We start from the raw sequence: 14,063 nt of genomic DNA, 5'->3' as shown, positions 1-14,063 counted from the left end.
CCACTGTAAACACCTGATTGGTCGGATTGTAAAAAATATGTTCCAAAGTACCAGAATAGAAACTTTAGTTCCTGAGTTCATAGGAAATTTGTCTTTTTCCATGGTCTTAGGCGACCTCTGTGAAATGGTCGTTCGACCCCCAAAGGGGTCCTGACCCCTAGGTTGAGAACCATTGATCCATCACCAATGTTGTATGTACACTGGGAACTTATTCTACTCTGCTCTACTCTACTCTACTTTCCTGTCCTCTCCTCTCCTCTCCTCTACTACTCTCCCCCCATCCCATCCAATTGCATTCTTCTCAATATGTACAGGTAGCACCCAAGATATCACCATAATGGAGCTTGCTCATTTCTGTCCTAACTCATGACAGTTCTAAAATGAGTCAGTCACATGATTGATATAATGACTTTTTCGGGAGTTGTTAAGCAAACCAAAGGTTCACTAGGGGTGCAGTTATGATGCTAGTTTGGGGCAAAATCACATACAAGGTGGTCATGCAACCATGGAGCAGTGCAAATGGCTATCAACATGGCCAGTTGCTGAACATTTGGTCATGAACCATAGGGGAATGCTGACCATCAAGATTTGAACCTGGGTTGCAAGTGCCCATGAGGTAGGTCTGTCAGAATTTTGACAGTTTCAAGTTGAACGTACTTGTAGATGAGAGACAGATGCATCGTTATCTTAAAGTTGCCAAGGTTGAGAAGCACTGCTACAATGCATTCACACACACCCCCCCACACACACACCAGCATTCTACGTTGTTCCCCATTCAACAACCTGCTCTTTCCTATATTGATCGCAGAAACGTCTCTTCTACCCAAAGACTTACGAATCGACTGGAGTTATTATTTCTCACGGTCTTGGCGTTGCCAAAGGCTTCAAGTAACGGATTGGACTGGAGAATGATGTCTTTGACATGCTAAAAAGAAAAAAAGAAAAAGGAAGGAAAAGGTTGTGTGGAGGCCAGACAGAGCCAGCTGGAATATTTATTTATTTATTTATTTATTTATTTAATTTATTTTGTCCAATACACAATGAGGGTTTTAGTGGGTATATATCTATATACACATAGTAAAATACATGATGAAGGTTATAGAGGAGATTCTCATAGTAAAATATATCTATGAAAGAATAGAAAAGAAGATATAGGAATAGAACATATCAATGAAAGAATAGAAGAAGAGATATAGGAATAGAAGAAAGGAATAGGAGATATAGGAGAGCAATAGGACAGGGGACGGAAGGCACTCTAGTGCACTTGTACTTCCTCCTTACTGACCTCTTAGGAATCTGGATAGGTCAACCGTAGATAATCTAAGGGTAAAGTGTTGGGGGTTTGGGGATGACACTATGGAGTCCGGTAATGAGTTCCACGCATCGACAACTCAGTTACTGAAGTCATATTTTTTACAGTCAGGTTTGGAGCAGTTAATATTAAGTTTAAATCTGTTGTGGGCTCTTGTGTTGTTGTGGTTGAAGCTGAAGTAGTCGCTGACAGGCAGGACGTTGCAGCATATGATCTTGTGGGCAATAATTATATCTTGTTTAAGGCGTCTTAGTTCTAAACTTTCTAGGCCCAGGATTGAAAGTCTAGTCTCATAGGGTATTCTATTTCGAGTGGAGGAGTGAAGGAATAGAATCATGGTTAGCTAAAGCAGTGTTTCCCAACCTTGGCAACTTGAAGATATTTGGACTTCAACTCCCAGAATTCCCCAGCCAGCATTCGCTGGCTGGGGAATTCTGGGAGTTGAAGTCCAAATATCTTCAAGTTGCCAAGGTTGGGAAACACTGAGCTAAAGGACTAAGGGAGCTTCCCTCTCTCCTGCCCGGCTCCCCTCCAGCCTCACGTGCCTACCTCCAGAGGCCAGAAAGGAGGAAAGAGGAAAAAAGCAAGGAGCGCGCAGCAGCAGGGAAAAAAAGGAGAGCTGAGCCAAGCCGAGCCCAGCCGTGCCAAAGCAGTCTGGGCTGCGAAGCCCTCCCTCCACCTGCAGCGGAGATGAAAAGGCATCGTGCGGCAATAATAACCTTGTAACTCTCCCTTGGCTTTCCGATATTTTTAAATCTCCCCCCTCCCATCCTCATCCTCCTTGGAAAGCGGCAGGGAGACCAGCACTGGCAGGAATTCCAGGGGGCCCTTTTTCTCCCCACTCTTCTCTCTCTTTTTTTAAAAAAATAATAATTATTTTTATTAATTTTTAACAAGTTTAATACACACAACATAAAACAGTGCATAGTGAAATGTGCCCACCACCCAGACACTCACACATTCCCCACCACCAAATTGGGGGTGTTTCTTATATAGTCCACTTGACCCAAGAGCAATATATCTATTTACATATTATAGAGTGATTCCAATTTATTTCCTGTAGCTTGGTCTCGGATTCTGCTCGTCATATATCATCTTACCTTGTCCCACCATCCCATCAGTTGTCACAACTCAGTTTCATGTTCCGAATTTATCCTTTTATCCATAATTTCAAATTGAATATGGTCCACCATGTACCTATACCAATTTTGCATTGTCCATTTTGTCGCATCCTTTTCCCCACTCTGTTCTCAATAGCTGATCAGCATCCATTCTCCTAGCTACCCAGCCTGAGGCAGGGGGCAACCCAGGAAGGAGAGCGTGCGAAACGCAAAGCAAATTGTGACCCTAGCGAGCGACACTGGTGAAGTTGTAAGTCGAGGCCTTAACAATTCACTTGAACAATGATGATCATTCAAGCTACTCCCACCTGGTCACATGGCCAGCAAGCCACTCCTACCCAGTCACATGACCATCAAACCACACCCACAAAATAAGCCACACCCCACAGTGTGGCAGTAAAAAAATGGGCTGCCCATCATTGACCATACCATACCCACCGCTGGCTAGGTAACACTTTTAAAACCTGCGGTACATACATGACTTCTGAAATAAAAGAATCAGATTTTGTTCTGCCTGCGCAATGCAATGGAAGGGAAAAGTAAACCAACTGAAAACCAAAGCAGAATTGGAAGAAAGAAGAGAAGGAGAATGTTGCTCTTTCACACTCACCTGCACCTTTTCTCCTCCTCCCGACACCTTGGAAATGTACCCCATGATGTATTTTGCAGCCACTGTTTTCCCAGCGCCACTTTCACCACTAAAAATACACAGACATGCTGTAAAATGGGCGAAATAGGATGAATTTAGAAAGCAGAGAGGACAAGAGTGTAAATGCCCCATAGTCAGTAATGGGCTGCTGCCCCTAATTGGGGGGGACAACGCAGTGGGGTTAGTAGGTTTATGCACTATTTATTGAATATTTAATAGTTTTTTCAATTGTCCTTCCTTCTCTAGTACCTTAGTATGATCCTTAATTACTTTTAAAATAGGAAATAATTAAATAATATGTTTTTACCCATAAACGCTTTAACCATTTTAATCATTATCTAGAACTGAACTTTTATAGCAATTAAAGAAAATCGAGCTACTTGCCTAATCTGTTATCGTACTCAATGTTGTGGGTTCAATACAAAACCTTAAAATGTTACTGTGCTCCTCAACCAATAATGCTGTCTATCATTTGTCCTTTTTGTGGCTATTCAAATAATGTGACTTAATCAACTGAAAAAGAGTCCAAGCACCTGTTTGAAAACATATCTTGGTCGGTAAGCCACTCCAGTCACATAACCTTTAAGCCAACCCTAGTCACATGATTGTCAAGCCACTCCTACCTGGTCACATGGCCAGCAAGCCACACTCACAAAATAAGCCACGCCCACAGCGTGGAAGTAAAAAATTTGGAAGCCCATCAGGGCCAATTAGGTTTGGCAGAAAAAGCATGCTACGGTAATTTAATTTAATTTAATTTAATTTAAATTTAATTTAATTTAATTTAATTTAATTTAATTTAATTTAATTTAATTTAATTTAATTTAATTTAATTTAATTTAATTTAATTTAATTTAATTTAATTTAATTTAATTTAATTTAATTTAATTTAATTTAATTTAATTTAATTTAATTTAATTTAATTTAATTTAATTTAATTTAATTTAATTTAATTTAATTTAATTTAATTTAATTTAATTTAATTTAATTTAATTTAATTTAATTTAATTTAATTTAATTTAATTTAATTTAATTTAATTTAATTTAATTTAATTTAATTTAATTTAATTTAATTTAATTTAATTTAATTTAATTTAATTTAATTTAATTTAATTTAATTTAATTTAATTTAATTTAATTTAATTTAATTTAATTTAATTTAATTTAATTTAATTTAATTTAATTTAATTTAATTTAATTTAATTTAATTTAATTTAATTTAATTTAATTTAATTTAATTTAATTTAATTTAATTTAATTTAATTTAATTTAATTTAATTTAATTTAATTTAATTTAATTTAATTTAATTTAATTTAATTTAATTTAATTTAATTTAATTTAATTTAATTTAATTTAATTTAATTTAATTTAATTTAATTTAATTAATCAACTGCTATGCCGGCCGATCCTGTAGGACTCGGGGCGGTTTACAACAATAAAAACAATACAATGATACATACAATGATAAAAAGAAGTCGAACAACAACAATAAATAAAACCCCAATGTCCTAAGAACCCTATTATAACACACACACACACCCCAAAACCCCCCCCCCCAATCTAAGAAACATCCATACCAACAAATATAATTCGGGCTGAAAAAATCACTGAAATCTCTCTCTTGCACATGTCCCCTCGCAAGATCTTGCTTCTGTGCATGCCCACCAAGGAAAAATACAGAAAAAAGCGCATCTGTAGGACTGGCACCATAGTGTCCATGTGCAAATTGCGCAATCTGGTGCCCGCCTCTGGTGCACCATCCCCTACCGTACTGATAGCCACCCACTACTGCAACTGAACAGTGAGTGGAGTGAAAAATACCAGAGGCATCTCATTAGGGAAGATTTATGCCTCTAGCTGGCTGGCATCCCGGACTGTTATCTATGCTCCTTAGACAGGAACGCTGTCAGTCTGAAATGCCTGAGAATTCATTTATTTCTTGCTGGACTTTGCGTAGATAATAATACTTTTACCTCGATCAATGTTTCAGGCATGTGTGGGTTTGTTTTCTAGTAACTGATCCGGCCAGACAGAACACATACTACTCAAAGGAGACAATTCAAATGCCCAAAAGGAAACAAAAACTTCCAAACACACCTCCTCACCAGCAAACAAAACCCAAATGAGCAGAGATTAAATTCACGATTAAGAGTCCAACAATCAAGGAGAAACAATATCCCAGTCAAAGAACTACCCATGCAGATAAACAATCTAACATTAAATAACAGTCTAATCAAGGAACCACCAAGAACATTCCCACCAACACTGATGAGCCAGCAGTGTATTAAAATAAGGGCAAACCCTACTGCCTCCTAGCGCTGATGATGTTACTTAGTTTGGTAATGAAATGCCTGCAAGAAAAACACCAAGCTCAGACAGTGCTAAGGACGCCACGTGACCTCAAAGTTCCAGGTTACAAATTTAAATCAGAATCCAAGTCAAGGCATTCCTTAAAGTTCCAATTCAGTTCCGGAGCCATCCTGGCATCTACATCGGAAACCCGAATCTGAGCTTCCTACACAGTTGAAAGTTCACATTCCTTACCCCCCACCCACACATTTGTCACATTGTCCACTCAGGTTGTGCCAGTGTGGCAACTCCTTCCGCTTCCACCCAGGTGGTGGGCACAGGATGTCCTTGAACCCCTTGAAAGAATGCTTTCTGGCTGCATCTGCTCGCTCATGAAAATCACCCCTCCCAAGTTCCCATAAACATCAGGCCTTTTACAGATAGTGTGGCAAGATATTGACCATCTTCTGCACTGGTTTGACAGCATGAGCTACAAATATCCTCTTCCATGAATACAAAATTTACCTGATGATGACACATTGGTTCTCTCCATCAATGAGCATATTGCGATACATGTTGTCTGTGAGCGCATAGATGTGAGGTGGATTCTCGTACTGAGCCTAGAATATAAATCAGAGGTCTACGGTCAGGATGTAACGGTTGCATTCATGGTCTTAGTTTTACTTTCCTGCTTCTGATATATACAAAGGGAGATTTATGTTTACAGTGGAATCCATGATTTTTTAATTATTGACTCCTTCAAATCATCTAATAACAAACAAAGGAGAAAATTCCCACTATACCATATGAACCAAGGATTTACCTTATATTTTGGAGTATAAGACCCACCTTTTTACCACCAAAAAGAGGGTGAAAACCTGGTTGCGTCATATATACCAAAAGTAGCCCCACCCACCCTTTGGCCTCTGCCGACCAGCAATTTACCTCCTTGCAGCAAACAGTGCAGAGCCTGTTAAGCCAAGCAACTTATTATCACCTTCCCGAACCTCAGTGGAGTGAGGCTGCAGGCTGACTGGCCATGTGCTAAAATGAAAGTGAAACTAAAGCTGCAAGGAAGCAAATTGCTGGGAGGGAGACGCAGAATTTTATTTTCTTGTACTAGTCAGTTGCTGAAACTGAATGCAAGGGGGTAAGTCAATAACTATAAATGTCAGTAGACTGTTCAAATTATTAGACTTATTTTTTAAAGGTAATTAAACACATTGATTTGATTTGATTTGATTTGATTTGATTTGATTTGATTTGATTTGATTTGATTTGATTTGATTTGATTTGCCGCCCCTCTCCGCAGACTCGGGGTGGCTCACAACAGATATTACATTACATTGTAATAAATAAACAGAATGCTTACATGGATTTGTACTAGTCTGTGATTTCAATAAGCTGAATTGATGATTGATTAATACATGAATTGATCTGAACTCATGGATTTAAAAGGACATAAAATTGAAATAAAACCAGCATTTCTGGGGATCATACCAAAAATCAATTTAATATATAATTTTGATTTGCTGGATGTTACCTGCAACCTGATCTAATCCAATAGTTCTTCTACCTTTCTTGCTTCAATTTGCAAAATCGTAGATCAAATCAATATTTTAACCAGCTTTCCTCAAAGAAAGGTTTTGGTAGAAAGAGTGATATCATTTATACAAATCATTTTACTGGGTGAATTAAAAATGTAACTGGATAACAAAATAGATGATAAGAAATTCAAGGAATGATATCGTTCATATTTCTTGGCTCTTACATTAATTTTTCCCATTGAATTGACTCACCGCTCCTTGATAGAGTTCAATTTCTCGATCTGTAAAGTAGGGCATCTGCTTAAAGGGGTTGACAGAAATGAGGACTGGTCCAATATAGGTCTGAGCATTGCTTTATTAAGGTCCAGAAAAAGATTTTTCCCCTCCTATTATTTCTTTAATAATGTTTGAGCTAAAAAACCGAGAGATTTGCAGCCACTGTGGCTGACATCTTGTAGGCCAGACAATATGAACTTTAAAAAGTGAAAATCTCGAGGTATGAAAGCTACACCTGCGAGATATCTGGAAGATAAGTGGCGAAGATAAGTGGAACCCACCCCTGATCTATATATATCCTCACAAGTCAAGGACTATCATATAGGTAATCCTTGAATTATGACCAGTTGCTTAGTGACTATTTGATTGAGTGACTGAATCAGAGTGGCACAGTGGTTAGAGTGCAGCACTGCAGGTTACTTAGAAACATAGAAACATAGAAGTCTGACGGCAGAAAAAGACCTCATGGTCCATCTAGTCTGCCCTTATACTATTTTCTGTATTTCATCTTAGGATGCATATATGGTTATCCCAGGCATGTTTAAATTCAGTTACTGTGGATTTATCTACCACGTATGTTGGAAGTTTGTTCCAAGGATCTACTACTCTTTCAGTAAAATAATATTTTCTCACGTTGCTTTTGATCTTTCCCCCAACTAACTTCAGATTGTGTCCCCTTGTTCTTGTGTTCACTTTCCTATTAAAAACACTTCCCTCCTGGACCTTATTTAACCCTTTAACATATTTAAATGTTTTGATCATGTCCCCCCTTTTCCTTCAGCTAACTGCTAGCTGTAGTTCAGCAGTTCAAATCTCACCATCAGCTCAAGGTTGACTCAACCTTCCATCCTTCCGAGGTGGGTCAAATGAGGACCCAGATTGTTGGGGGCGATAGGCTGATTCTGTAAACCGCTTAGAGAAGGCTGTAAAAGCACTACGAAGCGGTACATAAGTCTAAATGCTATTGCTAGAGCTAAATGATGACCCACCCCACCCCCAAAATAGCAGCAGCATTTAGACTTATTACCGCTTCACAGTGCTTTACAGCTCTCTCTAAGCGGTTTACAGAGGAAGCATATTGCCCCCAACAATGTGGGGCAGTTTATTGACCATGGAAGGGTGGAAGGCTGAGCCAACCTTGAGCTGGTGAGATTCGAACTGCAGGTTGCCAGCAGTGTTCCCTCTAATTTTGGGGGGGGGGGGGGCGGAAAAGTATAGTGTCTGAGCAGCAGTCCCTTTGGGACTGGGCGGCACAGAATAAATAAATAAATAAATAAATAAATAAATAAATAAATACATACATACATACATACATACATACATAAATAAATAAATAAATAAATACATACATACATACATACATACATACATACATACATACATACATACATACATACACTGCTCAGCTTAGAGGGAACTATGGTTGCCAGCAGTCTGCAGAAGTAGCCTGCAGTACTGTATTCTAACCACTGTGCAACCATGGCTCTAGGTCATAGTTCCCTCTAAGCTGAGCAATGAGCAATCGCTCACTTAAAAATCATCATCAACTCAGAGTTTTTCAAACCTGCCCAGAAGCCGAGAGGGAAAGAGTGAGAGGGAAGGAGAGAGAGAGGAAGAGAGGAAGAGAGAGAAACAGATAGAAAAAAGAGAGGAAGAAAAAGAAAAAGAATGGGAGTAAGGAAGAGAGAAAGAAAATCAAAATCTAGTTTGAAACTAGCTCAACTATTTAAGTGGCATTTTGATATTGATAGAGTTGCCCTATTATGAGCTCACTGTTATAGACATACAGTACAGTATTTTATTTTGAAATTCTCTGAAGCAAAACAGGGTGGGTTTTTTGTTTGTTTGTTTGTTTATTTATTTATTTATTTATTTATTCATTTATTTATTATTTCTGTGCCGCCCAGTCCCAAAGGGACTGCTGCTCAGACACTATACTTTTCCACCCCCCCCAAAAAAAAATTAGAGGGAACACTGCTCTAGGTACTTTTAAACCAGTTCTGAAGTTCCAATGGCTGCCATTCCTGCGATCATATGACCACAGTTCAGATGTCTGGTAACCAGCCTGCATTTATGGTGGTTTGCAGCGTCCTGCAGTCATGTGCGCATCATTGATGAGATTTTTGCAGAAAACTGGTATTTACTTCCAGTTTTTGGCAAGAAGACTCCCGATGCGCTCCCGGTGACTGGTGCTGGCGTGCGCCTGTGTGAGAATCAGCTTCTGCGCATGCGCAGAAAGCGAAATCTTACATAAGGACCCTTGTGCAGGAGAGAGTTGGCTGATTTTTGGCGATTTCTTTATTTCTGCGCATGTGCGGAAGCAGAAAAACCACCAAAAATCAGCCAAATGACTCACATGTGAGCGTCCTTGTACAGGATTTCGCTTCCTGCACATGCGCAGAAGCTGAATCTCATGCGGGCATGCGCAGGCATGCATCAGGGACGGGGAGATGCATACGCCTCTCCATTTTTCCCACCAGGATGGCGTACTGGACCATCCATACTGCAGCCCAATACAGTAGTACCTCTAGATACGAGTTTAATTTGTTCCAGAAGGGAGCTTGTATGTCGAACAACTCGTATCTGGAACAAATGGCTTTAGACTTTGTTTTTCCCCTCCGAGATAACCAGAAGCAAGGATTCTTGCGCCACCTAGTGGACGCTCGGCTCGTATCCCGAATTTGAGCTCGGGTCTCGAAAAGAAATTTCTCTCCCCTCGTGGCTCGTATCTTGGAATACTCGCATGTGGAGCAGCTCGTATCTAGAGGTACTACTGTACTGAGGCTCCACCCATTCTCCCGGGATGCTTCTGCGCGCATGAGCATGGACACAAACTGGTAGCGATGGTAATTAGAGCGCACTACTGGAAAGGATACGAAAATATAGTCATCCATGTAACGTTTCTTCAGATTTTCAACGATGGCGTCTTCATTAATTTTGGAGAGCAAGACCATGTCATCCACCCCACTCTGTTTGACATTGTGGCTTTGCCAATGAAAGCGTTCCTTGCTGCCCTTTAAAAGAAAAGGAGGAAAAAGAGAGAGATTTTATTCATGAGAAAGTAACTCTGGATTACATTAGTGATCAATCATTTTTCTTCGCTCAGGCTAGAAACATAGAAGACTGACGGCAGAAAAGGACCTCATGGTCCATCAAGTCTGCCCTTATACTATTTTCTGTATTTTATCTTAGGATGGATATATGTTTATCCCAGGCATGTTTAAATTCAGTTACTGTGGATTTACCAACCACGTCTGCTGGAAGTTTGTTCCAAGGATCTACTACTCTTTCAGTAAAATAATATTTTCTCACGTTGCTTTTGATCTTTCCCCCAACTAACTTCAGATTGATGTTAGTTGGGTAGATGGAGTAGATGGAGTTATAGACAACACACCTGGAAGGCACCTGGTTGAACAAGTATGAGATATAAAGGTAGTCCTCGACTTACAACCATTCGTTTAGAGCATATGCACCAAAGACAAATTTCTTGTGGGGCCAATCACACTTGGCCAATAAAGAATTCTTGTTCTGTTCCAGCACCGAGCCCCCCAGGAATCAGATGAAGACCACCAGATTTAAATAATAAAGGTTTTACTATGTACAAGGATTATTTACAGGTAAAGACTTTACAAAATGAAACTAAAGTCTTTAAATGGCTTAGCAGAAATGATTTAGAGTCTTATCAGCCGGCTAGAGTCCCAGAAGGAGATAAGCACGGCAATAATTACCCAGTTGGAATAATAGTCAGAAGTTAGCTGAAAGTCCAGAGCTCATCCAAAAGCCAAGAATGTATTGTTTTAAAACACAAACTGCAAGAACTAGCAACTAGATGCTAGAATAAAGCCTGCCCACACTACTCAGGAGGCCACCCCTAATCTGTAAACATCAACTAATCTGCATACATCAACTACATCAATTACTTGAGGTGTTACCCCAACAACTAATCAGGATGTTTCAAACAGCTGAGCCAGGACTCCACACCCACCCAGCAGTATTTATAGAAGGACGACAGCTCAGACCACACTTTGTTCGCCCAAACACAAAGCCAAAGACAACAGCCTGAAGATGACGAGTGGGACCTTGTCAAAATGTTGCCAGGAGTCTATCAACCTTACATGGAAAAAGACCTGAATATGCCTAGACCAGTGATGGTGAACCTATGGCACGGGTGCCACAAGTGGCACACCAAGCCATATCTGCTGGTACGCGAGCCATTGCCCTAGCTCAGCTCCAACATGCATGTGTGTGCTGACCAGCTCTGTAGTGACATTTTGAGGGTAGGAGTTGAAACAGTTTGTGTCCAGGATGTGAGGGGTGAGTAAATATTTTCACAGCCCCCTTTTTGACTCGTGCAGTATACAGGTCCTCAGTGGAAGGCAGGTTGGCAGCAATTATTTTTTCTGCAGTTGTGATTCTCCTCTGAAGTCTCTGTCCGTCTTGTTGGGTTGCAGAACTGAACCAGACAGTTATGGAGGTGCAGATGACAGACTCAATGATTCCTCTGTAGAACTGGATCAGCAGCTCCTTGTTTGTTTTAAATGGACTCCAGACAATGGTAGAGGACAGGAAGGCCTGGAGGAACGTTACGGGGCCCTGATGAGTCGGACATGACTTTGCAACTAACAACAAAATTTAGCAACTGTTCGAAGTTACAATGGCATTGAAAAAAAATGACTTAACAACCATTACAACATCTTCCATGGCGACAGGATCAAAATTTGGTTGCTTGGCAACCGGCATGCCTTTATTACAATTGCAGCATCCTGAGGTCTCATCATCACCATTTGCTACCTTCCCCAGCTGGCTTCCAACAAGCAAAGTCAATGGTGGGGAAATGAATTTGCTGAACAACTTCATGATTTACTTGGCAACTGCAGTGATTCACTTAAAAGTGTGACCAAAAAAAAAAAGATTGCGAAATCCGGCATCACTTAATACCTGCCTTGTTTAGCAATGCAAATTCTGGTCATATGTCAAAAACTGCCTATTCAAATTATTATTATTATTATTATTATTATTATTATTATTATTATTATTATGTCAATATAATACAGCAATTATTATTATTATTATTATTATTACTATTATTATTATCATTATTATCATCATTATTATCATCATTATCATCATCATTATTATTATTATCATTATTATTATTATCATTATGTCAATAATAAAGTTTGCTTCACCTTGAAAAGTTTCCTGAAGCAAACCGGGAAGCTTCTCAAGGTGAAGCAAACTTTATTATTATTATTATTATTATTATTATTATTATTATTATTATTATTATTATTATTTTGTTGTTATTGTTGTTGTTTATTATTATTATTGTTATTATTATTATTATTATTATTATTATTATTATTATTATTATTATTTAGATTTGTATGCCGCCTTTCTCCGAAGACTCTTTTCTCAAGAAGCACTTCGTTTTTATTTATTTATTCATTTGTCCAATACACAAATACATAGGAAGAAAAATAGACATGTAGTAATATATATAAGGGTAAAGTGAACTTAGAGGAGAGGATATATGAAAGAAAGAAAATATATATGATAAGTGAGAGAAAGGAAAGACAATTGGACAGGGGACGAAAGGCACACCAGTGCACTTATGTACGCCCCTTACTGGCCTCTTAGGAACCTGGAGAGGTCAATCGTGGAGAGTCTAAGGGAGAAGTGTTGGGGGTTAGGGGTTGACACAATTGAGTCCGGGAATGAGTTCCATGCTTCGATAACTCGATTGTTGAAATCATATTTTTTACAGTCAAGTTTTCTTTGAAGACATTTCGCTTCTCATTCAAGAAGCTTCTTTAGCTTTTCGGAGAAGCTTCTTAGATGAGAAGCGAAACATCTTCAAAGAAAAACCAGAAAGCACCTTTGGGACAACCATGACTTGGATGACTGATAATCTCCATAGACATGAAGAACCTCCTGTACCAGTAAGAGGCGGCCCATCGCTGGTATTACCGGTGCGCTCCTGGCGATGGGCGTGGGCATGTCCGGTGTGTATGTATGCGCAGGAAGCGAAATATCATGCAAGGAAACTCGTGCATGAGAGATTTTGCCAATTTTTGATGATTTCTTTGCTTCCAGGCAAAACACTGAAAATGGCAAAATTTATTTATTTGTTTGTTTGTTTATCTATTTATCCATTTACCCATTTACCCATTTACCCATCTACCCATCTACCCATCTACCCATCTACCCATCTACCCATCTACCCATCTACCCATCTACCCATCTACCCATCTACCCATCTACCCATCTACCCATCTACCCATCTACCCATCTACCCATCTACCCATCTACCCATCTACCCATCTACCCATCTACCCATCTATCTATCTATCTATCTATCTATCTATCTATCTATCTATCTATCTATCTATCTAATCTATCTATCTATTTTCGATTTTTATGCCGTCCTTCTCCTTAGACTCAGGGCAGCTTACAACATGTTAGCAATAGCACTTTTGAACAGAGCCAGCCTATTGCCCCAACAATCCGGGTCCTCATTTTACCCACCTCGGAAGGATGGAAGGCTGAATCAACTTTGAGCCGGTGATGAGATTTGAACCGCTGATCTACAGATCTACAGTCAGCTTCAGTGGCTTGCAGTACAGCACTCCACCTGCTGCGCCACTCCGGCACCCTGGAAATCTTGCATGTGCGAGCGTCCTCGCGTGAGATTTCACTTCCTGTGCATCTGCAGAAGCTAAATCTCACCCGGGCGCATGCGTCCATGCATCGGAAATGCAGGGATCCATGCGCATCTCTGTTTTTCCAACCGGGATTGCGCACCGGACCGTCTATGCAGCAGCCCATTACTGCCCTGTACTCAGCCATGGGTTGCTCCTGGTTTGGC

The 14,063-nt window shown here is 39.5% G+C and overlaps 1 protein-coding gene across 1 annotated transcript in view; it reads right to left on the bottom strand.

The window, feature by feature from the left end:
* MYO1F (myosin IF) overlaps positions 1–14,063 on the bottom strand; it is a 92,134-nt gene that overhangs the window by 53,296 nt on the left and 24,775 nt on the right. Inside the window, exons 2-6 of the mRNA XM_070746623.1 lie at positions 10,072–10,209; positions 7,172–7,261; positions 5,898–5,992; positions 3,044–3,131; positions 836–925 (exon numbers count right to left, since the gene is read on the bottom strand). Coding sequence (XP_070602724.1) covers positions 836–925; positions 3,044–3,131; positions 5,898–5,992; positions 7,172–7,261; positions 10,072–10,209 — 501 coding nt within the window. The remainder of the gene's footprint in view (positions 1–835; positions 926–3,043; positions 3,132–5,897; positions 5,993–7,171; positions 7,262–10,071; positions 10,210–14,063) is intronic.

This window comes from Erythrolamprus reginae, chromosome 1, assembly GCF_031021105.1.
Source record: "Erythrolamprus reginae isolate rEryReg1 chromosome 1, rEryReg1.hap1, whole genome shotgun sequence".
NCBI lineage: Eukaryota > Metazoa > Chordata > Lepidosauria > Squamata > Dipsadidae > Erythrolamprus > Erythrolamprus reginae.
Note: the sequence above shows the minus strand (reverse complement) of the source record. Positions and strands in the feature narration are given on the sequence as shown.